The following is a 25,659-nucleotide window of genomic DNA, read 5'->3' as shown; positions in this document are numbered from 1 at the left end:
GGCAGGTGCGCTGTCTGTTGGGGGGGGGAATTTTAACCCCTCCCCTGGAATATTTTTGGATCTTTTCAGATTTTTCTGCCCGACTGGAGAGTCCCCCGAGATTGCAGAAATGTCTGCAAAATTAAGTAGCCAAAGATTAGCCCCCATTTGACTGTTAGAATATAAAATGTATGGATTGGTTGATTTGGGGGATCCTGATAGATCCTCAACAGGGAATTCCTGAACCTTTTTTTGCCTGCATGTTGTCTTCTTCTGCAGCAGGGGTAGCCAAACTTGCTTACTATAAGAACCACATAGAATAAACATCAGATGTTTGAAAGCCACAAGATACGAACGTCAGATGCTGTTAGCCGCCCTGAGCCTGCTTCGGCGGGGAGGGCGGGATATAAATAAAATGATTGATTGATTGAGATGTTTGAGAGCCATAAGGAAGGAAGGAAGGCAAATAGATGGGGGGAGAGAGGTGGAAAGAAAGCAACTTTAAATGCATTCTCCAAGCTGCTGATGGACTTGGCTTGGGGAAGTGGTTTAAAGAGAGAAATGCTTTCTCCAAGCCAGCCAATGGAACAGTAGAAGCTTTGAGAGCCATGCAATATGTGTGAAAGAGCCACGTGTGGCTCCCAAGCCGCAGTTTGACCACCCCTTCTGTGCAGTCACTCAACACTGGGTTCTTTTGACACCATCTTCCTCCCTGCCTTTGACAGCAAAATGGACAGCGCAGTGCACACGCCCCGGCAGAAGCGCAGCACTCCCCTCAAGGAGCGCCAGCTTTCGAAGCCCCTCAGCGAAAGGACCAACAGTTCAGACAGCGAACGGTCACCGGACTTGGGTCACAGTACACAGGTAACCATTGCCAGCCTATCAGATGTTCCTGCAGCAGGATGGGAAGGGGAAAGGATGGGGGAGATGGGCATCCCTTCAATGAAATGCATATTGGAGCAGGAAGAGCTAAGGACCTGCGGTTAGTAAAACACTGAATGTCCCCCACCTGGTCTGGACCCTTTTATCTCAGGCTTTTATCCTGGGCTCTGAGATTTGCCGCTCAATATCTTCTCATAGTCCCTGGTCCTAAGGACGCCCAGCTGGCTTCAACGAGGGCCAGGGCTTTTTTGGTCCTGGCCCCTACCTGATGGAATGAGCTCCTGCTGGAGATCCGGGCCCTGCGGGGCTTATCAAGACTTTGCAGGGCCTGTAAGATGGAGCTCTTCCTCCAGGCTTTTAATTAATCCAGCAGGCGTCCTTGAAAGTCATCTGTTCGCCCAGCATTTCACCATTATGGTGTTATACTATGCTGTTAGCCATCAACCGTATGCTGTTTACCACCTATTTCTGTGCTGCTCCTGTCTGATCTTCTTCGTGATCTCTGTGCTTCACACTCATGGGAAAGAGCGCCTGCACCAATCCCCAAATCGGTACCTTAAAAGCCCGGGATTTTTTTGCGCTCAGCACCAGCAGGCATGCGCAGGCGTCCCAGTACGCATGCTTGCCGGCGCCAGCGCGAGGATCCCGCCAGTTTCTTTCTGACCGCTGCGCTGAGAGGATCTTATTTCGTGTCCCCGGTCGGTAAAGTAATCTTAGGATTATTTCTTCTTGTTGTATATAGCCCGTTTGTTGTTTTCTTAGTGTAGTTAGTTGTTTAGATAGTTAGGGTTGTTTAAAAAAAAATTTTTTTTGTTGGACTTTGCCCTTCGGGGCCTTGTTTTTCCCCCTCAGAGTTATTGCTGTGTGGGTTTTTCCTTGGCATCTATGGAAAGGCGTTGGTTTTTTTTTAAGAGGTGCCATTCCTGTGGAAAGAAGATTGCTCCTCCTGATGGCCACTCCCTCTGTCTCCTGTGTCTGGGCGAGGGACATCGCGTAGATTCTTGCTTGCACTGCCTGAGTTTTTCGAAACAGACGTGCAAGAATTGTGCGGCGAGACTTTAGGCCGCGTTGGTGGAATTGGCACTTTGTCCTCAGAAGATGGCATCGGGCCCGTTGGTACCGATGGGAGAAGCCGCGGCCCCGACAGTCACATCAGCCAATACATCGCTGATCAGGACCGAGATGCCGGTCAAGTGCGGGCATTCCACAAAACGACCTTCTGAAGGGTCAGTGGACACCCCAGCTAAGAAGCATCGGGATGACTCGGGGACCTGATCATCCTTACCGAAGAAGGTGAAATACAAGGAGAAGCGGAAGAAGAGATCATCCCGCACTCCTTCCCCTTCTCAGGACGCTTCGACATTGACGCCGGCTGCTCCACCTAGAAAGATCTTGGCATCCCCGCATCGTAGCCCTTCGGTGTCGAGAGGCAGTGCTTTGCAGCAGATGCGTCTATCGGCATCGGAGCAAGAGATCGACCTGATTCAGCGTTCCCACTCTTCCGGGTCGCGGCGTCGGAGTGAGAGCGGCTCTGTCTCGGAGGTAGAGGTGTTGGTACTGATGGAGCCTTCAGCACCGCTGGATCAGACGAGGGGTCAGAGAGAGCTGGAACCAACCACCATAGCTCGTCGCTTTCCACTGCTTCCACCGTGGGATCAGCGCCAGTGGCTTTCTCCTTACGCCTACCCATACCCGCCGTACCAATGGTACCCCCCTCGTGAATTTGCCGACTGGGACCAGCAATCCGAGGCGTCTCATATGTCGAGGATTTCACAGCACTCTAGGCGGCGTCCATCCCGCCTGATAGACGTGGCGTGGTGGTGGAGGAAGTCCAGGCTCAGTCGTCGGTGTTGATGCGGTCACCCGTCACAGCGTCAACGGCGGTGCTTTCAGAACACTCCTTGAGGAGAGAGTCTTCATTGTCGGACTCCGAGGTCGGTAGCGACGATCCAGACAGGGCTTTGGAACCTTCGCCAGTGTTGCATACTACTGAGGATCTTCCCATTTCACCATCGGAGGATCTGAAGTTATATGGGGACCTGGTGAAGAGGATGGCACTCTCCCTCTCTCTCCCGGTGACACAACCGCAACCCATCGTAGATGATACCGTATTCGACATCATGCAGAGGGATACGTCTATGGCGGTTGCCCTGCCTGTTACAAAGGTCATCTTAACAGGCAGTGAAGGAGCCCTGGGCGAAGCCGGCTTCTACACCTATATCATCAAGAAGATTGGACCACATGTACCGCGTCCAAAAGGCTGGTGCAGAATTCCTTTTCACCCACCCGAAGCCAAACTCGGTGGTTGTATCCTCCTCATCAAAGGCTCGCAAGACGCACTCCTCTCCACTGGACAAGGAGGGAAAGAAGCTGGATAATGTGGGAAGGAAGTTTTATTCAGCTGGAGCATTGGGGGTTAAGGTATCTAACTATGCTGCATGCATGGCTAGATACCAATACTCGGTGTGGGAACAACTCACCCCCCTGCTGTCTTCCCTGAGTGAGAAGAAGAGGTCTGCTGCGAAGAAGCTGCAGAAGGAAGGTTTTGCTGTAGCCAAGCAACAACTGGCTGCAGCAAAGCACATGATAGACGTGTCAGTGAAGACGATCACACCGGCTGTTTGCCTCCGCCGCCACTCCTGGCTCAGATCGACGGTTCTTCAGCAGGACACCAGGGCCATTGAAGATCTGCCCTTCGAGGGAGAAGGCCTCTTCAGCTCAACCACGGACAATGCTCTTCAGGAGATGGATAAGAGCATAAAAACATCTAGGAACCTGGGTGTCCCGGTTTCTTCTAGGGCCACTAAACCTAAACAGTGGCATAAACCCTGGTCCAAGACGCCATATCAAAAATTCTCCCCGGAACAACAGTGGAGACCTCACTCTGCCCAACCTGAGAGTAGGTCCCCATACAGGGGGAACAAAAAAACCACTACGCTTCAGCACAGACCACTGGCAAGTCTAAGGGTGCTCGCCCGCAAAAGCAGGGCCTTTGACTTTCTAGTAGCACGCGTCACCGCCCCCACTTCTTCTTCTATCCCCCTTCGCCCATTCCTTTTGGCCTGGGAGTCCATCTCTATGGACCGGTGGGCACTTTCCATCATCACGGAAAGCTACAAAATAGACTTCGCTCAGATTCCGAACCAATCTGTGGTAATCACCACACCCCCTTCCCCACCTCTGTTGGTGGAGGTGAGCAACCTCCTACAGAAACAAGCCATAGAACGGGTCCCGGTGGAGGCCAGAACGGGAGGCTTCTACTCTAGTTATTTCCTGGTTCCCAAATGGGATGGGGATCTGAGACCAATCATGGACCTTCAGAATCTGAACAAGTTTATTCTGTACCAGAAGTTCAGAATGTCCACTCTGCAAACATTTCTTTCCCTCATCAACCAAGGGGACTGGAGGCAACACTGGACCTCAAGGATGCCTACTTCCATGTCAGCATCCATCCTGCGTTCAGGCGTTTCCTTCGGTTTGCAGTAGGCTCCCATCACTTCCAGTTCAAAGCCCTTCTGTTCGGTCTGCCCACTGCACCTCAGGTGTTCACAAAGATGATGAGCGTTGTGGCTGCTCACCTCCGGCTTCAAGGGATAGTCAACTTTCCATACATTGACGATTGGCTCCTTGTGGCGGAGTCGAAAGAGAGTTTATCCAACCATATTGCCATCACTCTTCGTCTTCTTCACACCTTAGGACTGCAGGTCAACTTGGAAAAATCACATCTTACTCCATCATGAACAGTTCAGTTCATAGGGGCTTTGCTGGATACGAACCTTCACCGCACCTTTCTGCCTCAGAGAGCGATGGACATCATCAATCTTGTCAAGCTTTTACAGAGTTGGAAGTGGGGCACAGCGCAGCAGCTGCAGCGGATGCTGGGGCTGATGGCGGCGACTACAAGTGTGCTGCTCTTTGTGAAGTTGAGGATGAGAGGCCTACAACTGTGATTTCTTCGACCGTTTTGACCCTTAAGAGACTCACCTTGGAAGAGGTTTGTGATTCCACCTGTGACACTCCGAACACTGCAGTGGTGGAAATCAAAGGACAGTATTTGTCAGGGAACTCCCTTCCACCTACCTGCAACAACAGTGACGATCACAACAGATGTGTCTTTGTGGGGCTGGGGGCTGGGGCTCACAAGGACTCTCTGTGTGTGGGGGGCCCTTGGCCTTCCCAGTTGACTCACTGTCACATAAATTACCTGGAACTGCTGGCAGTTCACTTTGCTCTTCGGTCCTTCTGCCCCACGATGGCGGGGAAGGTTGTTGCTCTGCTAACAGACAATACTACTGCCCTGTGTTATATCAACAGGCAGGGCGGGACAGTTTCTCGACAGCTGTGTGCGCTGGCACTGGAACTGTGGTCGGAGTGCCTGGAGCACAACATCTTTGTGAAGGCTGCGCACCTCCCAGGGGTGCTCAGTCTGCAAGCAGACTCGCTGAGCAGGGGTGCGGCTTCCCTGCACGAGTGGGAGATACAGTGGCGCTTCCTTCAATCTGTATTTCAGCTCTGGGGATACCCTCAGGTGGATGTGTTTGTCACAGCCGGAAACCGGAAGTGTCCTCTGTTTTGTTCCAGAGCGGGCATGGATCCTGAGTCGTTGGGAGACGGTCTGTTGTTCCCGTGGGAAGGTCGGTTCCTATATCTGTTCCCACCTCTGCCACTGCTGACAAGAGTTGTCAACAAGATTGCAAGAGAGAGACCATGCTGCATCCTGGTGACTCTGTGGTGGCCTCAGCAGAACTGGTTCCCGATCTTGCTTCAACTGGCAAGGGGAGTCTTCTACCAGTTTCCGGTGGAACCGGACCTTCTGTCGGCTCAGGATGGTCATGTATTCCATCACAACGTGCCTCACCTGAAGCTGACAGCGTGGTTCATCGACCCTGTGAGTTCTTCAGCAGAGTCCAACACGTCTTCCTGAACAGCAGGAAGCTGTCTACCCGCACTTCCTATGATAGGAAGTGGCGGAAGTTTCTTCAGTTTTTAGTTGATCCTGCAGTCTCACCCCAACGGGTGGGACTATTGGTGATTTTTGAACTTTTGTTATCTCTGGTGGATGCTGGCCTTGCTTTTTCATCTGTTAAAGTTTATTTGGCAGCAATATCTGCGTTCCATGAGCCAGTTGAGGGGCATTCAGTTTTTGCACACCCTTATTCTAAGAGATTTTAGAATAGGATGAAGCTCAGGCTTCATCCTACATCGAGATCACCACCACAGTTGTGGGATTTGACTTTAGTGTTGGACAGGCTTACTCGGCGTCCTTTCGACCCAATGGCCACATGTTCGTTACAGCTTCTATCTTGGAAGACTGCTTTTTTGGTAGCCATCACATCAGCACACCGTGCAAGGGAGCTCACAGCTATGCGTTGTGACTACCCATATCTAGTTTTTCAGGAGTCTGGAGTGTCATTAGCTCCTGATATTTCTTTTCTCCCCAAGGTGGTTTCTCAGTTTCCCCTTAAGTTAGAAGTTTGGTTGCCCACGTTTTATCCTACACCTTTCTTTGATGAGGAATGTAGGTGGCATGCTCTAGATGTTAAGCGTGCCTTATTGTTTTATTTGAGTCGCTCCAAGAGTTCATAAGGACCAGCATCGTAAGGACCAGCATCTTTTTGTTTCTTATGCTGCTCCTAAGTTGGGTTCCAGAATGTCATCTCAGCGGCTTTCAAAGTGGCTCACTGAGACTATTAAACTGTGTTATTTGTTGGCAAAGAAGCCGTTGCCTGGGCCCATTCGTGGACACTCTACAAGAGTGATGGCGACGTCGGTGGCGTTCCTGAAAGGCGTTTCCCTGACGGACATTTGCAAGGCTGCCACCTGGTCCTTTCCGCATGCTTTTATGAAGCACTATGCTCTGGATGTGCATGCTCAGCAGAGGACTCGTCTGGGAGCTGCGGTGCTGCAAGCTGTTTCTTCTGGTTGACTGTCTTCCCGCCTCCAGGTATGTCTTGTTTGCTAATCTCCCATGAGTGTGAAGCACAGAGACCACGAAGAAGATAGGTTGCTTACCTGTAACTTTGGATCTTCGAGTGGTCATCTGTGCATTCACACTTCCCACCCTCCTTCCCCACTGCTGACGGTCTCCCTCCAGTAGAGGCTTCCAGCGGTCAGGAAGGAACTGGGGATCCTCGCGCTGGCGCTGGCGAGCATGCGTACTGGGATGCCTGCACATTCCACTGGTGCCAAGCGCGAAAAAATCCCGGGCTTTTTAGGTACCGATTCGGGGATTGGCGCAGGCGCTCTATCCTATGAGTGTGAATGCACAGATGACCACTCGAAGTTCCACAGTTACAGGTAAGCAACCGGTCTTTTTTATGATATTATTTTAACCCTGTTGTTTTATTATTGTAAGCCGCCCTGAGCCCTCTTGAGGGATAGGGCAGGATATAAATCTAAAAATTAAATTAAATTAATCTTTGGGTTGTTGAACTCGGAGGGAGCAGGCTGTTTTCCACACTCCCACCATGCGTGTCATGATCTGAGACTGCTGGGCTGAAGGCAGCATTCTGGCCGTGTTCACTTCTTTGCCACTAGAAGAAGAACTTCAGGGCATCCAATGAAGATGACAGGCAGTAGATTCAGGACAGGCAAGAGAGTGACTAAAATGTGGACTTTGCTGCCAGATGATGTAACGGTGGCCACAGGAATATACAGGTTTAAAGGGATTAGATAGATTCACAGGGGATAGGTCTATCAGTAGCTACTAGCTATGCTGACTAAGTGAAACCTCCACGTTCAGAGGCAGTCACCTTTGGAATACCAGCACCAGGAGGCAATGTCAGGGGAAGGTCTGTTGTTGGCCTTCCATTGCAGTAAATGGCTGGCCAGTGTGTGAAACGAGAACGTTGGACTAGATGGACCAGTGGTCTGATCCAGCAGAGTTCTTCTTATGTTCAAGAGCTGAGACTGTTGTGACGTGTCCAAACATGGAGTTGCACCAGAGAAGTGTCCCTGAAAAGCCATGCAACTTTTCCCAACAGATTCCTCGCAAGGTCTTCTACGACCAGCTGAACCAAATCCTGGTGTCCGATGCCGCGCTGCCAGAAAACATCATTCTGGTGAACGCCGTCGACTGGCAAGGCCAGGTAAGGAGATGGGCTGCCCCTCTTTTCCTGCCCCCTGTCTTTTTTGCCACCCCAATTCCTGCCCCCCTCCTCCCCAAACCCATGTCGACAACAGATGCACTAAACTGAAAAACACAAAGGAGTGCTTAGTTGCTGTTCCTGGTTCTGCCTGCAGGTTGTGACTTTCTGTGGTAGGAACGTAGACTCTCACCGCAGATACTGAAGACTGCAAAGTATTACTGTTGCCATGTAGAACTGAGAGCTGATCCACAAGCCACTATATGCGTCCGCCCCAATAACTTCCTTTTTTCTGCAACTTTGAGAGCTGCCATACCTGCTTGCCTGTTCTTGATGCTTGTTTGAGCTGAATCATGGCCATTCCTGTGGCCTGAAAAGCCACACTCGCGATTTGTGAGTCTGGAAGCTTCCAGTGCGCAGTGAAGCACAGTGCTGCAGCAACAGTGGTGTAGCTGTACTTTTCTTTGTGCACAATAAACAAAAAAACCCTGCTGCCACGTATCCCCAAATGTATGTGGTGCTTGACATGGTAAGCAAAAAGTCAGGTGTTCACAAAAAGCCTGATGGAGTTCACAATCTAAATTTTGTGAGCACTGAGGTAATAGATGGGGACACCCATTTAATATTAGAAGAAGACGACTGTAGATTTATACCCCGCCCTTCTTCTCTGAATCAGAGTCTCAGAGTAGCTTACATTCTCTTTTATCTTCTTTCCCTACAACAGACACTCTGTGAGGTGGGTGGGGAGCTGCCCTTTCAAAGACAACCTCTGAAAGAGCTATGGCTGACCCAAGGCCATTCCAGCAGCTGCAAGTGGAGGAGTGGGGAATCAAACTGGTTCTCCCAGATGAGAATCCACACACTTAACCACTACAGCAAACTGGCAGATTGCACACTTAACCACTACACCAAAGTTTGCAAATTTAGCCTAAACGTAATTAATGGTTCACATTGTGTTCGGAAAATATTTGATGTATTGGATACCAATTCTGTTTAGGTATTAGCAGGCAGCAGTGCCATCTTCTAGAGCAGGATTTCCCAAACTCCACCCCCCCCCCCCCCGTGGTCTCGTTATTTTTGCACTTCTCCTTCATGGCCCACTAAAATTGGGGTGTGTGGCCAGAAGACTTTGGGGGTGGAGCCGGGAGACAAGAATTATGTCATTTCCTGTAGTGTCACTTCCAGGTCAAGGACCAAGTGATGTCATTTCCAGGGCACACTGATCCAAAACTCCACCTCTTCCTGTGATGTCACTTCCAGGGCACTCCCTCAAAACTTTTGAAGTAACTTCATTTTCAGAAAAATCTCTTTGAAACTCATGCTGAGCCAAAATGGGGGTGGAAAGTGGGCAGTCTACAACTTTTTCATACATTCTCTTTCCACCCCCACACCTGCATGTACCTATCTGTTAGTGTGTTCTTCTCCAGCTTGCAAGCACTCCTAATGCCCATGTTCAGTTGCCTGCACCACCTACACACCCCTTCCTCAACAGCACTGGCCAGTGTATGCAGTTGGAAGTGTTGTTGCCATTGCCATCAGCAATGCCAGCACTGTGTACCACCCACACCGGGCCCTGGCAATTGCTCTACCTCAAAATATGCTGACACATTTAGTAAGCCCTTCCTTCAGCTGCTGCTACTATTGGAACCCTGCCTCAAGCTACAACCAAGCTTACTTGGTTTCCAGAAAATCTTTCGACAGTTATTTTTCATACTTTTCCTTGGCTGAAACACTGGGAAATTGCTGTGAAAGGTAGCAAAGAATTGTACTGCAATTAATGAATTAATTTCAAGTTATATGAAGTTCATACAAGCTTTTCTGCAGTTATCCTAAAAAGGATATTTATGAGGGGCTTTCAGCTTTTTACTGGCTATGTTTCCCATGCCTTTAAAGGCAGCTTGTTCTGCAGATATTTAGCTAGTGAACTTTTTTCATCCTTTTTAATATCTACAGGAGGAGTTTAATTTTGGTGTCAGACAGCTTTTAAAAGCAGAACCAGTAAAATGGTGCCAAGTTCATAGTACCATCACTTCCAGTGCTGTTGAGATATACAGCAGTAATCTCTTTCTGCCCCACACCACTCACTCACACAGAAATCTCATAGACCAGCTGACTACAACTGGGGGTGCCAACTTTTCATTGGCAGAGCTCCTTTGTCTGCAACAGCAGTATGATGAACAGAAAAATTTCATCCAGTAAAAATGGAAGGAAAGAAAGAAAGAGAAAGGGAAAGAATGAAATGGAAGGAAAGGAAAAGAAAGACATGGAAAGAAAGAACATAAGAGAAGCCATATTGGATCAGGCCATGGACCATCCAGTTCAAAATTCTCTCACACAATGCCCAAAAAGCTCCAGAATGTCCACCAGTGGGGCCAGGGCACAAGAAGCCCTCGCACTGTTGCTTCCCCTCCAGCACCAAGAATACAGACAGAACATCACTTGTAGGGGAAGGAAGCAAGCAAGCAAGCCCTTACTCACCATCAGATGACCCCAGCCAGCAACAATTCTGCCCAGGGGTCATTTGGTTAAAAAAAAAAACTACTGGAATGCCTACTCCTCCCAGCTGAAAAAAAACATTCCCCCCCCTTCTTTGCCACCCAGGCTTCCTGGGGAAATCTCCCCAAAAGAACATACTGCAAGGCACATGAAAACTCATACCCTTGAAGAACACTTCATGGGTCTAAAGTGCCAGAGCATGCCAGTGTTGGGGGATTTCTATTGTACCCCCAACAATATAAAACACCGAAATCAAAACCTGCAGTTATCAGAAGGCTAAGACATACTTGCTAATAAGTTTTAAGACCTCGTAGATAAACTTTATCTGACTCCAGGCTTCTCAAAACAAAAACAGTTTATTAGACTCCAAGTTTCTCTTTAGACAGAAGGCAAACAGTTTAGATACCATTAGTGCATTTCAGTTTCTTTTTTAAATAGAAGGCTTCAGATATATAGATAGGACACAAAACAGAAAACAGTTTACACAGTTTGAGCATAAAGCATAAAATACAATAAAGCAATAATGAAAAATATAAGTCCCAATAGGGACATCCCCTATTAGTTACATTTTCCCATTGACAATCATAGTCCCATGTCTTAGTAGATGTTATGCTGTAGATTCTAAGTCTGAACATTTTTTCTATAATTGAGATCTCAAACAGAAGATGATTTAAATCAGCAAAGGCTGTTTCCTCTCTTAGGGTGTTCAACAGAAGAAACTGTCTCTGCAGAGCAGTCCAAGATTCTAAGTCCCAATTAGTGTGGCATAATCTGACACAGAGGCAGTCTAGCTACACTCTGGTCCAGATCAGCAGCGTGAGCCAAAAAATCCACAGCTTAAGTAGGCTTTTATGACCTCATACCTCATACACACAGCTGCTTTTGTCATTCAGCAGTAAACAGTTTTTGCAGCCAAATAAACAATAAACAATAATGGCTGAGAACACCTCAGGCAGCCATTTCCCTGCTCCTAGTTGCTGGGTTTATGCCAATGGCTGCCTTCTCCATCTTGTTTCTTCCATCCAGAATAAACTTTCACCCAATTACCCCATCTGGCCCTCCATAGAGGCTCCATGATACTGAGAGACTGAAACCTCTGGTGGCCAAATTCATAACTGCAGTCAAAACTCCCAGAGAAATATAGAGGTTTCTAAGGTATTTGAAGAGCTTAGTGCTCATTTCATAAGAGTGTGGCTACTTTCAGAAAGAGTTCTTGTAGCCAATTTCATAAAGAGTATATTTAAGAGTATGTTTAAGATCATAAAAAATATGCTTAGGATCATAAGGAGGGCCAACCCAAAATAAATTCCGCCACAGCCAGCTTTTCTCTCAAACACTGGGGAGAAGTAGAGGGGGGGAGAAGGAAGGAGAGGCAGCCCAGCTCCTCTCTGCGCAACACATAGATGTTGGGGGATGGAAGGAAGGAAAACAGAGCTCGGGGTTTGCAGCCTGTGTCAGTCTTCAAGCCTGGCTTTTATCTGCACAACACAGAGACAGGGGAAGGAAGGAAAACAGAGCTCAGGCTTTGCAGCCTGTGTCAGTCTTCAAGTCTACCTTTTCTCTGCACAACAGAGAGCTTTTCTTTGCTGGGGGCAGGGCTAGCTTTGACTTTTCTTGTGACCTGGTATTGAGGCTCCTGTGGCCCGGTTCTGGGTCACAACCCTGCAAATGGGAAACTGTTCTAGAGGAAGAAGGGCATGCCCTTGAGTCACAGCTGACTCACGGCAGCTGTATCCATGGGCCTTTCCAGGCAAGAGAGAAGCAGAGGTGGTTTGTCACTACCTTCCTTTGTGTAGCAACCCCAGTCTTCCTTCATGGCCCTCCCATCCAAATAGTGACCATGGCCAACCTGTTCAGCTCCCAAGCTCTGACAAGCCAGGCTACTGGAGCTGCTCACCATCTTCTAGACTAGAAGGAGGGGGGGGATGTATGGAGTGGTGGGAGTTGGAAACTGTGAACAGCTGGTGTACCCCTCTCCCTGGCTATTAGTTTGATGTTGTGGGGAAAGCCAGTATGGTGTAGTGGTTAAGTGTGTGGACTGTTACCTGGGAGAATTCGGTTTGATTCCCCACTCCTCCACTTGCAGCTGCTGGAATGGCCTTGCATCAGTCACAAGTTCTCACAGAGCTCTTCCTCTCAAGAGCAGTTTGTGTCAGAGCTCTCTCAGCCCCACCTACCTCACAGGAAGTGTTTCCTCAGAGCAGAGTTAGCGTGAGCTAGCTCACAGATTTTTAACTTCCAGCTCGCACATTTTTGTCTTAACTCAGGAAGGATGACCCCAGAGCTCACTAGTTTATGCAGTAGTTCACAACTTTAATACCAGTTGCTCGCAGAGTAGGATTTTTGCTCACAAGATTCTGCAGCTTAGAGGGAACATTGCTCACAGGGTGCCTGTTGTGGGGAGGAGAAGGGAAAGGAAATTGTAAGCCACTCTGAGACTCCTCTGGGTAGTGAAGGACAGGATGTAAATCCAATCTTTTACTACTACTACTACTACTATTCCTGAGGACCTTCCCCTCCCCCCTTTAATTCAGAGCCGTTAGGAAGTAGCTTTTATCTTCTGAGAGATATTTCTGGCTCTGCAATTCAAAAACAGATGTGTGTGATAAAACAGAAGCTGGCATGCTCCAGAATATGACAGATGCACTGGAGATTTTCTGGTGGCCATGTTATACCAGAACGTTTCTGTTGATAAGGGAATGTGAGACGCAGAAGTCTGAGAGAGAGGGGTTGATTATCCGAGGGCTGATGATTTGGTTATTGTTCAATTAAAATTTCCTTCATGCAAACCAATGCCTTCAAGTGGGTGGCCTGGGGCCCTCAGAAAAGGGGGTTAGGGAATGTTTTCAAAATGATTGAGGCCGCCAGGCAGACTTCTGTCACTCAGTGTTTGCTGCCTGTCTGCAAACTTAGCTGCATCCTCTCTCTCTCTTGGGCCTGTCCAAGGATGGGACTCGGGTTTCCATCACCTCAGTCGTAACTGCGGCACATTCAGCTTGTATCCTAGGTGCTTAAGGGTGCCAGGTTACCAGCCTTTTGTCGAAGGGCAGGCAGCCAGTGATTGCCAATCAGGGAAGTGGGGTGTTACATGGCAGCTGAAATAACACAGGGACAAATCTCTCCCCGGCCAGCTTGGCTGGTTGCTTACTGCCTCGTTTCTGCTTTCCAGTATGTAGCCGACCTTCTTCAGGACCAAAAGAGGCCCGTCGTCTGCACGTGCTCCACCGTCGAAGTCCAAGCCGTCCTCTCTGCCATCCTCACGAGGATCCAGCGATAGTGAGTGCACGGAGCTAATTCCTGCAGCACCTCCTTTTTAGAGAGCGTGCCCAGCCCTTAGGACAGGGCAGGAAAGAAATCACAATTATGCCCAGCCTTCAAACGAAACAGTGACTCACGCCCTTGAGCAGCACACACCCCAGCCCAGCCCCCTTGGTCTTCCAACCTCAGAGAAATTTGTCCACACTTGAATATCTGAATCACTGGTTACCTCCTTGAGTGATTTTGGTTAAGGAAATTTTTTCTGAGAAACAAAGGTGACAGCTTCTCTGTCCGCAAGGCTCACCATCAGACGGCTACATGTAGGCTCCTGCCCCTTTGCCTGAAGCAGGAAAGCAGAGAGCGATGGTGCTCTGCTCCCATGCGTCGCTTTGAGGAGAAGCGTGTTTTAGAAGTGAAACAAACAAGTTCCACCCTCTGCTTGTGCTTACAGTATTATACAGTAAATCAGAGAGAGAGGGTACGAGTTTCCAAGCCTCACCTCGGAGTTGCTGTTTCGTCCTTTGCAGCCCCTGCAGAGATGGATAAGGATAGGTAGCCGTGTGCAGTGAGCAGTGACTCACGGAGGCTCAGCCCCTGCCACAAATTTTGTTAAGTCTTGAAGGTGCTACTGGACTCTTGGGCCGGTTCCTCACTAGACCTTTAATCCTGGTTCATCCCGGTCCCCAAACTGATTTTCTACACAAAAATCTGAGGGTGCATTCACACTACGCTAACCAATGCGTTTTACATCCGGATTTTTGCTGTGCAAGAATAGCAAAAATCCGGATGTAAAACGCATTAGTGTAGTGCAGTGTAGTGTGAATGCACCCATAGAATCATAAACTCAGAGTTGGTTTCTGTGATTCCATGATTCAAGTGCAGAATGTCAGTCTGGGGACAGGACTGAACTAGGATTAAAGGTCTAGTGCGGAATTGGCCTTGCTCTTTTCTACTCCTGCAGAGATGTTTTGCAGGTCGAACCAGGGAAACTGCTGAATCAGGCCACTGAGCCAACTAGTTCAGTACTATCTGTTTCACCAGCAGCAGCTCTCCAGAACATCCCGATGATCCCAGGGCGGGAGGGGGGACAGGATTTGCACCTGGGACCTTGTGCTTGGGAAGCATCTGCTCTGTCCTTGAACCCCCACAGCCCCTTTCCTTGTTGCAGAGGAGCATCCGGTCCATGCTTCTCTCCATTCCTGTTCCGTATTTTTCCAAAGTCTCTGATTTCCAAGTACCAGGCTTGACATCTGAGGACATGCCTGCCACCTCTCTGAAACTCTGGTTCTTCCAGTCATGCAGAGAAGGGTGCTTTTCACAGGCTGACCAGCTTTTACTTGAAGCTAGTTCTGTGATGGCGAAGGATTTAAGGTCAAGGCCCTGCAACACGCAGCTGGTGTTGCTGCTACTCCCTAGTGGCTCCACCAGGTAGTGTTTAAAGCGAAGGGGCTGTGGGGAGTTGCTGGTGTTGGGAATTAACCACATCAAATGGTGCGTTTCCACACATGACCGCATTCACTCTTCATTTAAAAATATTTACTGTAGAACTTTCAAAACATTAACAACAATGTAGTCATGAACAGTGTTCCCGCTAAGCCGCAGAGTCCTGTGAGCAAAAATTCTACTTTGTGAGCTGCTGGCATGAAAATTGTGAGCGACTGCATAAATGAGTGTGCTCTGGGGTCATCCTTCCTGAGCTAAGCCAAAAATGTGTGAGCTGGAGGCTAAAAACCTGTGAGCTAGCTCACGCTAACTCAGCTTAGGGGGAACACTGGTCATGAACTGTTAGAGCAGGGGTGGCCACAGTGGCTCGGGATCCACGTGTGTCTCTTTCACACATATTGTGTGGCTCTCAAAGCCCCCACTGCCCTGTCAGCTGGCTTGGAGGAGGCGTTTCTCTCTTTAAATCATTTATCTAAGCCAAGCAAGGTTAAAGTTGCTTTCTTTCCACCTCTCCCTCCCCATCTATCTTCCTTCCTTCCTCCCCCCCCCCCCCCGACATTTATTCTGTGTGGCTCTTACATTAAGCAAGTTTGGCCACGTCTGTGTTAGAGTGAAGATGAACATGTTTTGGGGGGGCATTACTGGGGTTGCATAGATAGGGGTCACTGGTGCAATTGCTGCCATTGTGCTGCAGGATCATGAGACATGACTCTCAGCAGTGCCCTTTAGCCAGCTGCTCTTTTCCAGCAACAGCAATCTGGCTTTTATGCATCCTTTGCCACATTTGTGCCACGGTAGCCCCCAGGAACAGAAGGCACAGATGTGATACACATCCGAAGAAGGCTGCGCAATGACAGCAGCGGTGGGAAGACCTTGTTCTTCAAAGTGCTATTTGAGCCTCTTTGTTCTCCTTGCTCTCGTCACTCCAAAACCGCCTCCCTCTGTGACTGTTGGGGGCATGCCATACATCTGCCCGGAGATGATTCACCCTGTGCTGCGTTATCACTTCAAACGGATCTGTTGGCTTAGCTTTGGAGCCTGCTTAACACCCTCCAACGTGGCAAGTGGCTTTTGGGCATGTGTGGAATACTTGTTGGCCAGCCTGCGAAGATCTGGGATTAGAGGGATTAGAGCTTTCAGGACGAGAAGACTCGACTCCTAGCTATGGGGAGAGTCTGTAGCTCGGGTATAGAGCTTTGCATAAGGTCCCAAGGCCATTCCTTGGCCCATTGCAAACAGACTGGGAGCTGCCACCAGCCAGAGTATCCAATCCTGAGTTAGGTGGATGGAGCAGTCTGAGCTGGTGTGATTTTGGATCGAGGCCTGGCGGCTGTCGTTCTAATTCCCAGGTTCTGTAAATATAAATATACAGTTGCATACGGGAGGAAATCACAGGAAGAATGAAACGGTGGGAGGCACTCTGAAGCGTGTGGGATTAGAGCTCAAGAAATCTGGCTTGGCTCTTTGCCTCATCTGCCTGCAGCGCCTGTCATCTGGAAGCCCTGCTCATTGTAAAAGGAAGTGCCCAGCCTCCTCAGGGGCCTGCCAGCTTACGTGGCGCTGCCAAGACAGAGGGTATTGCCTTACCTGCTTTGAGTGTTGTGTCTGCAACCAGCAAAGTTCCCAGATATCATTACAGGATCGAAATGCCTGTGTTTCCCCAGCTTCTGGGCGCCCTCTAGTGCGTGCCGGTAGAGCTGCAGACCTTAATTTATTTAGAACATTTCGACCGATTAAATGGCAATTGGATCAGAGGGGAATGAAAGCTCCAGCCAACGGAAACCAAGTTATCTCAGGCAGAAGCTCTGTTCTGTGGATGCAGCTTCCGCAAAGGACCCTGTCTTGCATTACATGGCAAAGCGGAGCTCCAGAAAGACTTTTGATTTTGGGTTCGTACAGGTGCATTGTGGGGAGGCGGGGCTTGATTTTAAAGCTCCACTGAAGTTTTTGAGGGTCTGTTCGCTTGCTCCTGGCGAGAGGGATGTTGGAGTAATTCCCTGGCTATGTATAGTCTTCCGCAGATAAGAGAAAGTATCTGGAATGGATAAGGGCTGGTGTTTTTGCAGGGCTTCTTCATGCTTTATATGAGAGAAGCACTCTTATTTCACCATTCTGTCACTGTGGGCCAAAACAGACAGAGCACAAATCATGGACCAAAGTAAAATGTGTACTCCCGCTAGCCCTATTTTGGACACATGGGAAGGGGGGGAAAGGAGACTTAACCAAGGCTTTTTTTTGTAGAAAAAGCCCAGCAGTAGCTCATTTGCACACTAGGCCACACCCCTGATGCCAAGCCAGCCAAAAAAAAAAGCACTGGACTTAATTCTTCCACTCCACTGGCCTTGAAGTGGCCCTGTTAAAAGTTTCATAGGCGGCGGGAGCGTTTTCTAAAAACCTGTCTTTTCTCTTTAAGCTGCTAATAAAGAGACAGGGAAGACAGATTGCAGTAAAACAAAGTAGGGAGTTGAAGAATTAAATCCTCCCTCTGCTTCCTGTTCGCAGTCATAACTGTGCTTGTGGACCATTCGCCTTTTGCAAGCAGACAGATCCACAATCTTTGTTATTTCTGTTGTAGACTCACAACGCGTAGAGAGGAGATATGGGCCAGATAGCTTGCAGCTTCCCTGCATTTGGACGGTGCAGACAGTAGCCCCCAAAGGAGCATCCGCTGCTTGTTCATTAGACTTGCTGGCCCTTCACAGATACGGGGCTCAATGTGGTAACACAGGGTGGACGAAAACGAGAGCTTTGTCATCCCTGCAGTGAAAGGGGTCATTCTCAATAGAGTGGAACGGGAGAGCTGGCAACCTTGCTCGGTAACATCAGGCGGAAATTTAAGTGGCATGGGAAATGTATCTCAGAGCACTCGGCGAAGTGGTGTTGTTGAGTGCAGAACGGCTGAAGGCCTGATCAGTGCCTGGCTGAGAAGCCATTGGGAGTGCCCGTAAACCCTTCTGAGCTTTTTAAAAGGAAGTGCTAAAGGTCCCCTTGAAAGGTCTGACTGTATTTAAGAGCCTGCGTGACTGTTGTGAACCTGCAGCGAGGGCTGTCAAGGTTTCCCACTGTGATTCCTCTTGCATAAGGGGGGGGGGAGTACCAGGCCATGTGGTGTCGGCAGTGCCCGTAGATTCCGTCTGTACATCTCTGCATTTCACGTTTCGCTTTCGATGCCAAGAGGTCCCTGCCGCCCGACTCCTGGCATTTGGCCCGGCCTGGCTCTAAAAGGCAGTGGCTTCCCGCTTTTGCACAGGCCGGTGCTGAGAGGGCTGAGCCAGGCGTCCTTCACAGCCCAGCTTTCTTTCCCTGCAGCTGCAACTGCAACTCCTCCATGCCACGTCCGGTGAAGGTGGTGTCCGTGGGTGGCCAGAGCTACCTGAGCGCCATCTTGAGGTTTTTTGTGAAGCAGCTGGCCAACAAGACATCCGACTGGCTGAGCTACATGAGGTTCCTCATCGTCCCTCTAGGTAATGAGGCCGCTCTCTCTGGGTCTGCAGTTCGGCTTAAGTGTTCAGTGACCTCAGGACACACCACATCTGCACAGAAGAGCAAAAAGACATTGATGCTGTTGGTTTTTTCTAATTTTTTTAATAGTGGTTTTTTTAATCTGTTCTTGCGGGGGGCGAGGGTTATGTTTACCTGCTTTACTTGACTGGTCTTGGCGGTATGGATTTTCTTTTTGCTGCAGATGCTGCTTTATTGTGTTGGCAGTCATGACTGTACTTGTTGCTAGCAATGGTTTGATTTTAATCAGGGCTTTTTTTGTAGCAGGAACTCCTAACAGCAGGCACTGTACTAAGAACTGTAAGCTCCAGGAGGGTTGGCTACATCAGGGGTGTGTGGCCTAATATGCAAAGGAGCTCCTGCTGCAAAAAAAAAAGCCCTGATTTTAATTTTGTTCTGATCTTGGGGCCATCTTGAACAAGTCCCTGGAGATGCGGCGAGCAAACCAAGGAAGTTCTGGCTGAGCAAAACCACTTAGCACATTCACTGTCTGGGACTGTCTTTGCCTTAAGTTTTACACCGCAGTCTTCCCTGGTCCTTCAAAATGGCCGTAGGGCTCCTCTGTCATGGAATCCAAGGATTATATATAGTGGTGAAGAGTCACAATGCTTAAAGTGTTGATGCGGGGAGGGCTGAGCCAGGCATTCCTTAACAGCCCAGTTTCTTTCTCTTCAGCTGTAGCTGTAAGTGGAGTGGGACCTGGATTCAGGAAGGATAGGATAGAATTGTATAAAACAGGTATTTGCATAGGAGAGTAGGTGTGTGTGTCTGTAGTAGAAGAGATAGATTCGTATCCAGGAACATCTTAGAGACCAACAAGGTTTTCAAGGTAGGAGCTTTTGAGAGTCAAAGCTCAGGCTCTCAAAAGTCATACCCTGAAGATCTTTTTGGCCTCTAAGGTGCTTCTGGACTTGAGTTTAGCTTTCCTGTAGACCAGTGTGGAGGATCCGTGCTTAAAAGACGCGGTCTTTTTTCTCTAGTTGCCGTATTACTAGGACAAGGAAGAGAGAGTCCTTTGCCCTGTGCGTTTTCAGAGCTGTTAACACACTGGAGAGCAGCGCGTTGTCAGCCACCTTGATGCATTGGATGTTTCCTTCTGAGGCTTGAAGCATCATTTTGCACTCCGTCTCTGTCTGTCCCGTGGAGAGCAGCTGCCGCTTCTGCGCGCTGAGATGAGGTCTTGCCCAGAGCTGCAAGCCTCGATTGGTTGTGCCAGTTTCAGTTAGTGACAGGGAAATTTTAATCTGTTCATGCATTTTTTTAAAACCCTGCTTTACTTCCAGGGAACTCAGGGTAGTGTTCATAAGTCTCTCCCCACTCACTTTATTTATTTGTTTGTTCATTTGCCTGTTTATTTCTAGCCCTCCATCCCCTGCACAGCAAGGCTTTAGGCTGAGAGTGAGTGAGTGTTAGGCCCCAGGCCACCAGTGAGCTTTATGGCTGGATTTGAACCCAGATCTCTCTGCCCTAGTGTAGTGTTCTCACTGTACCGACTCTGGCTCTTTTAAAAAATTATTTCCTTCATTTATACCTCTCCTTTCTCCTCATTGAGAACCCAAGGTGGCTTGCGCCTTCTCCTCTCCTCCAGTCTGTGCTCATAACTCTGCAAGGTAGATTAGGCTGAGTGTGTGTGCAACTGGCCCAAGGCCCCCCAGCGAGCTTGCATGGCGGAGCAGGGATTCGAATCTGGGTCTCTCGGATTCTTGTCTGACACTATCATCACACCGGCTCTCGAACTGGCAGTTCTGAGATCTGAAGAGCCTCCTGTTTGTTTGGGGGCTGTTTTGGTTCTGGTCCCACAGTTGAAGGAAGCAAGACATTGATTGTGATTGGTAGCTTTTGTTGATGATTTGCGGTGGTTAACAATGTGCAGAATAAATCTGGGGAGATTGAGACTTCGGTAGGAAGAAGTATTTAAATCCAATTAATTTAAGACCGTTAATCCCAGTCTTTAACTGGTGGAGAGTCCCACTTGTGAAAACCAGGATAAGGATTCTCCTTTATGGTGCTGTGAAATAAAGGGGAGGGGGGGCCAGGAAAGGTTGGGATGCCTGCAGCTCTGCGGCTGAGGAAGGGATGGCTCCTGGCCCTGAAAGCTGTGCTGGATTGGCAGCCATTTCCCTGCCTCATCATGGCGCTTGATTGACAGGGCTTCCCAAGGGAACTTGCAGACAGACCTTTCTCTCTTTCCCCCACCAGGTTCTCACCCTGTAGCAAAATACATGGGCACGGTGGACAGCAGATACGGCAATATGTTTCAGGACTCTGCATGGAGAGAGGTTTTTGGTAAAGCTGAGCCCCCTGTAGCAGGTAAGGAGGTGGTGATGGTGAGCATACAGTGCGTGGTAGAAAGAGACACGCCCCCCTACCCCTTTGATAAAACTCTTGAGTTTCCTCTTGCCAGATTATGCCTGTTTCATGTAAATGAGAGGCAAACGTCGCCAAGATTCCCACAGGGTCTTAGGCTCAGCACAGTGCCCCAGCTTGGCAAGCGTGGTCCTGTCTCAGCTTCCTAGCTAGGATTCCTCGGGACAACGCCGCTAGCGGTACTTGAAAACAAGCAGTACAGGATCGGCTGGAATCAGCCGAGCAAGCCTTGACAAGGGGAGAAGCACCTTGCGCCGGAAACTGGAAGCTCGTGTGCCCAGTGAATCACAGCTGGGGACGACTGCTGCAGCAAACATGCCAATAAACCGTATTTGTTGGGGGGTGGGAACGTTTGGGAAAAGATAGTGGCTCTTCGCAGTGGTTGCTGCATCAAGATGAGGCCCGTTTTTCTGCTGGCAGACCTGTCTCTGCCCCTGGTGTGCTTCCCCTCTGTCCGGGGAAGGGGAGCCATACGCCGAGGATATAGCCCTTGCCCTGCCTGCAGAAGGTCCCAGGTTCGCTCCAGTCACTTCCAGCCAAGGGGGAGCCAGTTTGGGGTAGGGGTTAAGTGTGCAGACTCTTACCTGGGAGAACAGGGTTTGATTCCCCACTCCTCCACTTGCAGCTGCTGGAATGGCCTTGGGTCAGCCATAGCTCTTTGCAAGAGTTGTCCTGGAAAGGGCAGCTGCTGTGGGAGCTCTCTCAGCCCCACCCACCTCACAGGGTGTCTGTTGTGGGGGGATAAGATATAGGAGATTGTCGGCCGCTCTGAGACTCTGTCCTTGAAAGGGCAGCTGCTGTGAGAGCCCTCTCAGCCCCACCCACCTCATAGGGTGTCTGTTGCGGGGGGAGAAGATATAGGAGATTGTAAGGCACTCTGAGTCTGATTCAGAGGGAAGGGCAGGATATAAAACTGCAGTCGTCGTCTTCTTCAAAGAAGGAGTGTTTAGCAGGGGCTAAAACGAGAACTTTCTCTGCTTGAGCGACGTTGTCCATCAGCCTATCTGACTTTGGTACGGCAGCTTGATGCATTGGCTGGGAAGTGGAAATGGACCCGAAAGAAGTCAAACTGAGCGGCCCCCTGCGTTGCCACAGGCCAGCACTTCAGGGGCTGCTCCCCTCAGCAGCACCCATGAGGAGTATTAGCTCACCCATCGGTTCCTCCTGCAAGTCAGCCGCAATGCAGGAGATGACACTTGCTGATAAGCAAGCCTTTTTTTGTAGCGGGAACTCCTTTACATATTAGGCCACGCCCCCCGATGTGGCCAATCCTCTAAGAGCTTACAGGGCTCTTAGTAGAGGGTCTACTGTAAGCTCCAGGACGATTGGCTACATCGGGGGGGGGGGGTAGGGCCTAATATGCAGAAGAGTTCCTGCTGCAAAAAAAAGCCCTGGTGATAAGAGGCCTGAGCCTAACAGCCCCGAGGTGTTGGGAGAATTGTCGTGCTTTGACTCGGCTTGCTCCTGGTCACTGTGGCCCACCGGGAAATTTCTGCGTCAATGAAATGGCCAGTCCAGCCCTGGCATTGGCCCTCCTTTCCAGGTCATCACCTCTCCAGTATGAAGGTCGTTTGGCCTCTGGGCCAATTCCAGCGCCACACGTGGCTTTGAGAGCCTGAATCTCTTCCTCTCCTGGCCTTTGGCATGCTGAGGCTTCAGCGTCCCCTCTCCCTTTTGGGCTGTGTCCTTCTCCAGAGCCTTTCGACGTGGTCGGCCGGATCATGCAGTACGTGAGCGGAGCAAGCGTCACCCACCAGTTGCCAGTAGCCGAGGCGATGCTGACCTGCAAGCACAAATTGTGAGTCCCTTTTTCTCTGACGCCTGATTTAAAGGGGCGAGCTGAACTTGCACGGCCTTGGCCAGGAAGGCTAGTAAAAGCTGACACAGGATGAGTCACGTTAGCAGGACCTGTGCTTATTTGCAGCGTAGCTGTAGACACTGGACAGCATCGGGTGCAGGGTTGTCCCATCTCATACTGTGAGCATAGTTTGCACAAAGCTGCTTGCAAACGTCTGCCCTCTTCCTTCCCCAAACAAAGCAGAACAACCCTCACCCCCCCCCCCCCCAATACGGTCTTGGAGCAAAGTTTGTGACTCTGTGACCAGGGGAAGAGTGGAGGATACTGAGCGTGCTTTGTTGTCCTTCCCATCACAAGATAGTTCGAGAACCAGATTTCCATGGAAGCTGTAAGCGCTCTTTTTTCTAGATTGGGGTCCCCGAGCTTTTTGAGCCTGTGCGGGCACCTTTGGAATTCTGACGCAGCATGGTGGGCAGAGTCACAGGATTGGCTGCCACAGGAGGTGCAGTTAGCCACGAAGTGGCTGCTGCAGCTTAACCTTCCGCCCCCCCCCCCCAGTGAAGATCCCTTGAGCTGCGGCAACAGCTGCTGCCAAAACAGCCACTTTAAAATCTGCAAAGTCAATTAAATCTCCAGTGGCCAATCAGACGCCTTGCTGGATAGAGGCCCCACCCACTTTTTAAAAGCACTTCGTGGACACCAGGAAAGGTGTTGCTGGGCGTCAAGGTGCCCATGGGCACAGTGTTGGGGACCCCTAGTGAATCCCTGTTCAGTGTTGGGGACCCCCATGTCATCAATGAAATGTTCTTATTTGTTGTTGTAGCTTATTTGTAGTCGCCGCTCCTCCATTTCCACCTGCTGGAATGGCCTTGGGTCAGCCAAGGAGTTGTCATTGAAAGGGCAACTGCTGCAAGAGCTCTCCCAGCCCCATTCACCTCCCAGGGCGTCTTTTGTGGGGTGGGGAAGGTAAAAGAGATTGTGACCACTCTGAGACTCTTGAGATACAGAGTATAGGTTGGGATATAAATCCAATATCTTACAAAATCCAACACAAACTAGTCCAGTCAGTCGTCATTCCTGGCTTTAAGCGGTGCTAATTTGTTCTGCTTGCTGCTTACCTTAGAACTACTACATTACAATGTACAGCGAATGCTTGTCCTCTGCTGGGACATACAGAATTAAAAGCGTACATGGATTAAAGGCAAAGGTAGTCCCCTGTGCAAGCACCAGTCGTTTTCGACTCTGGGGTGTGACGTTGCTCTCACAACGTTTTCACGGCAGACTTTTTTTACAGGGTGGTTTGCCATTGCCTTCCCCAGTCATCTACACTTTCCCCCCAGCAAACTGGGTACTCATTTTACTGACCTCAGAAGGATGGAAGGCTGAGTCAGCCTGGAGCTGGCTCCCTGAACCAGCTTTCACTGGGATCAAACTCAGGTTGTGAGCGGAGGGCTCCGACTGCAGTACTGCAATTTTACCACTCTGCGCCACGGGGCTCTTGTACTTGGACTGGGAAACCTTAATTTTTAGCAAGTCGTTAAAGCTTTGTTTGTGAGGCCAGTCGCTGAAAATTCTGGGAGGGAGGGGGCTGAAGTGGTCCTCTCAGAGCCATTGGGGGGAAGCAAAGGCCTGTTTCTTTTGTGTGAGTGTAAGATGCTAAATTAAAAGTTTCTCTGTTGTGGCTTCTGCACATCCGGTGTGCAATGTTCCCTCTAAGCTGCGGAGTCTCGTGAGCAAAAATTCTACTTTGTGAGCTACTGGCATTAAAGTTGAGAGCTACTGCATAAAGTAGTTTGCTCTGGAGTAATTTTTGCTGAGCTAAGACAAACATGAGTGAGCCAGGGGGTATAAAACTGTGAGCTAGCTCACACTAACTCAGCTTAAAGGGAACACTGCCGGTGCGTGACTGCACAAAAGCCACTTGATGGGCGTTAGTGACAGGTAAGGGCAAAGCTGCTTTTCCAGCTCATTTTCTCCCATCTTAATTAAGCTAAAATGGGAACGAACGTGGGAAGCCCTTGCCCTTTTCATAGCTTGTTTTTTCTCTTCTGTCTTTCCCACTGATCAGATTTTCACTGCTGCTTTCTTTCTCTCCCCCCCCTCCACCCCCAGCCAAGATGAAGATTCTTACCAGAAGTTCATTCCTTTCATTGGGGTAAGAGGGATTTCCATTTCTTGAATATTTCACTCCTTTGTTTGGAAAGAATGGGGTTGTATTTAAAAAATAAAAATCAATTTGGCTATAAAATCCATCTATTTGTCAGAAGGGAAGTGTGTGTTACTCTGGCTTGCATTCAGAGGGAACCCATTGCCAGGGTATCATACCTTAGGATCATCTCCTTATCAGTAGGTGTAATGCTTTGTCCCCAGAGTATTTATTTCTTAACAATTTCCTCTGAAGTTCAAGGGTGAATTTATGAACATATGAAGCTGCCTTATACTGAATCAGACCCTCGGTCCATCAGTGTTGTCTACTCAGCCTGGCGGCTTCTCTCCAGAGTCTCAAACTGAGGTTTTTCACGCCTAGTTGGACCCTTTATAGTTGGAGATGCCAGGGATTGAACCTGGGAACCTCTGCTTACCAAGCAGATGCTCTTACCACTGAGCCACCATCCCTCCCCTCATCTTAAGAGAGCCAGTTTGGTGTAGTGGTGAAGTGTGCGGACTCTTATCTGGGAGAACCGGGTTTGATTACCCACTCCTCCACTTGCACCTGCTGGAATGGCCTTGGATCAGCCATAGCTTATCAGAGGTTATCCTTGAAAGGGCAGCTGCTGTGAGAGCCCTCTCAGCCCCACCCACCTCACAGGGTGTCTGTTGTGGGGGAGGAAGGTAAAGAGATTGTGAGCC

At 49.4% G+C, this 25,659-nt stretch overlaps 1 protein-coding gene across 5 annotated transcripts in view; it reads left to right on the top strand.

Moving 5' to 3' along the window:
* The window catches only part of PACS1 (phosphofurin acidic cluster sorting protein 1), a 126,877-nt gene that overhangs the window by 90,252 nt on the left and 10,966 nt on the right, over positions 1 to 25,659 (top strand). For all 5 annotated transcript variants that reach the window (XM_060255063.1, XM_060255080.1, XM_060255068.1 and 2 more), the window contains exons 13-19: positions 705 to 843; positions 7,845 to 7,949; positions 13,612 to 13,718; positions 18,453 to 18,607; positions 20,844 to 20,954; positions 22,707 to 22,809; positions 24,922 to 24,964. In XM_060255063.1, the coding sequence (XP_060111046.1) occupies positions 705 to 843; positions 7,845 to 7,949; positions 13,612 to 13,718; positions 18,453 to 18,607; positions 20,844 to 20,954; positions 22,707 to 22,809; positions 24,922 to 24,964 (763 nt within the window). The remainder of the gene's footprint in view (positions 1 to 704; positions 844 to 7,844; positions 7,950 to 13,611; positions 13,719 to 18,452; positions 18,608 to 20,843; positions 20,955 to 22,706; positions 22,810 to 24,921; positions 24,965 to 25,659) is intronic.

This window comes from Heteronotia binoei, chromosome 1 (assembly GCF_032191835.1).
Source record: "Heteronotia binoei isolate CCM8104 ecotype False Entrance Well chromosome 1, APGP_CSIRO_Hbin_v1, whole genome shotgun sequence".
NCBI classification, from domain to species: domain Eukaryota; kingdom Metazoa; phylum Chordata; class Lepidosauria; order Squamata; family Gekkonidae; genus Heteronotia; species Heteronotia binoei.
Note: the sequence above shows the minus strand (reverse complement) of the source record. Positions and strands in the feature narration are given on the sequence as shown.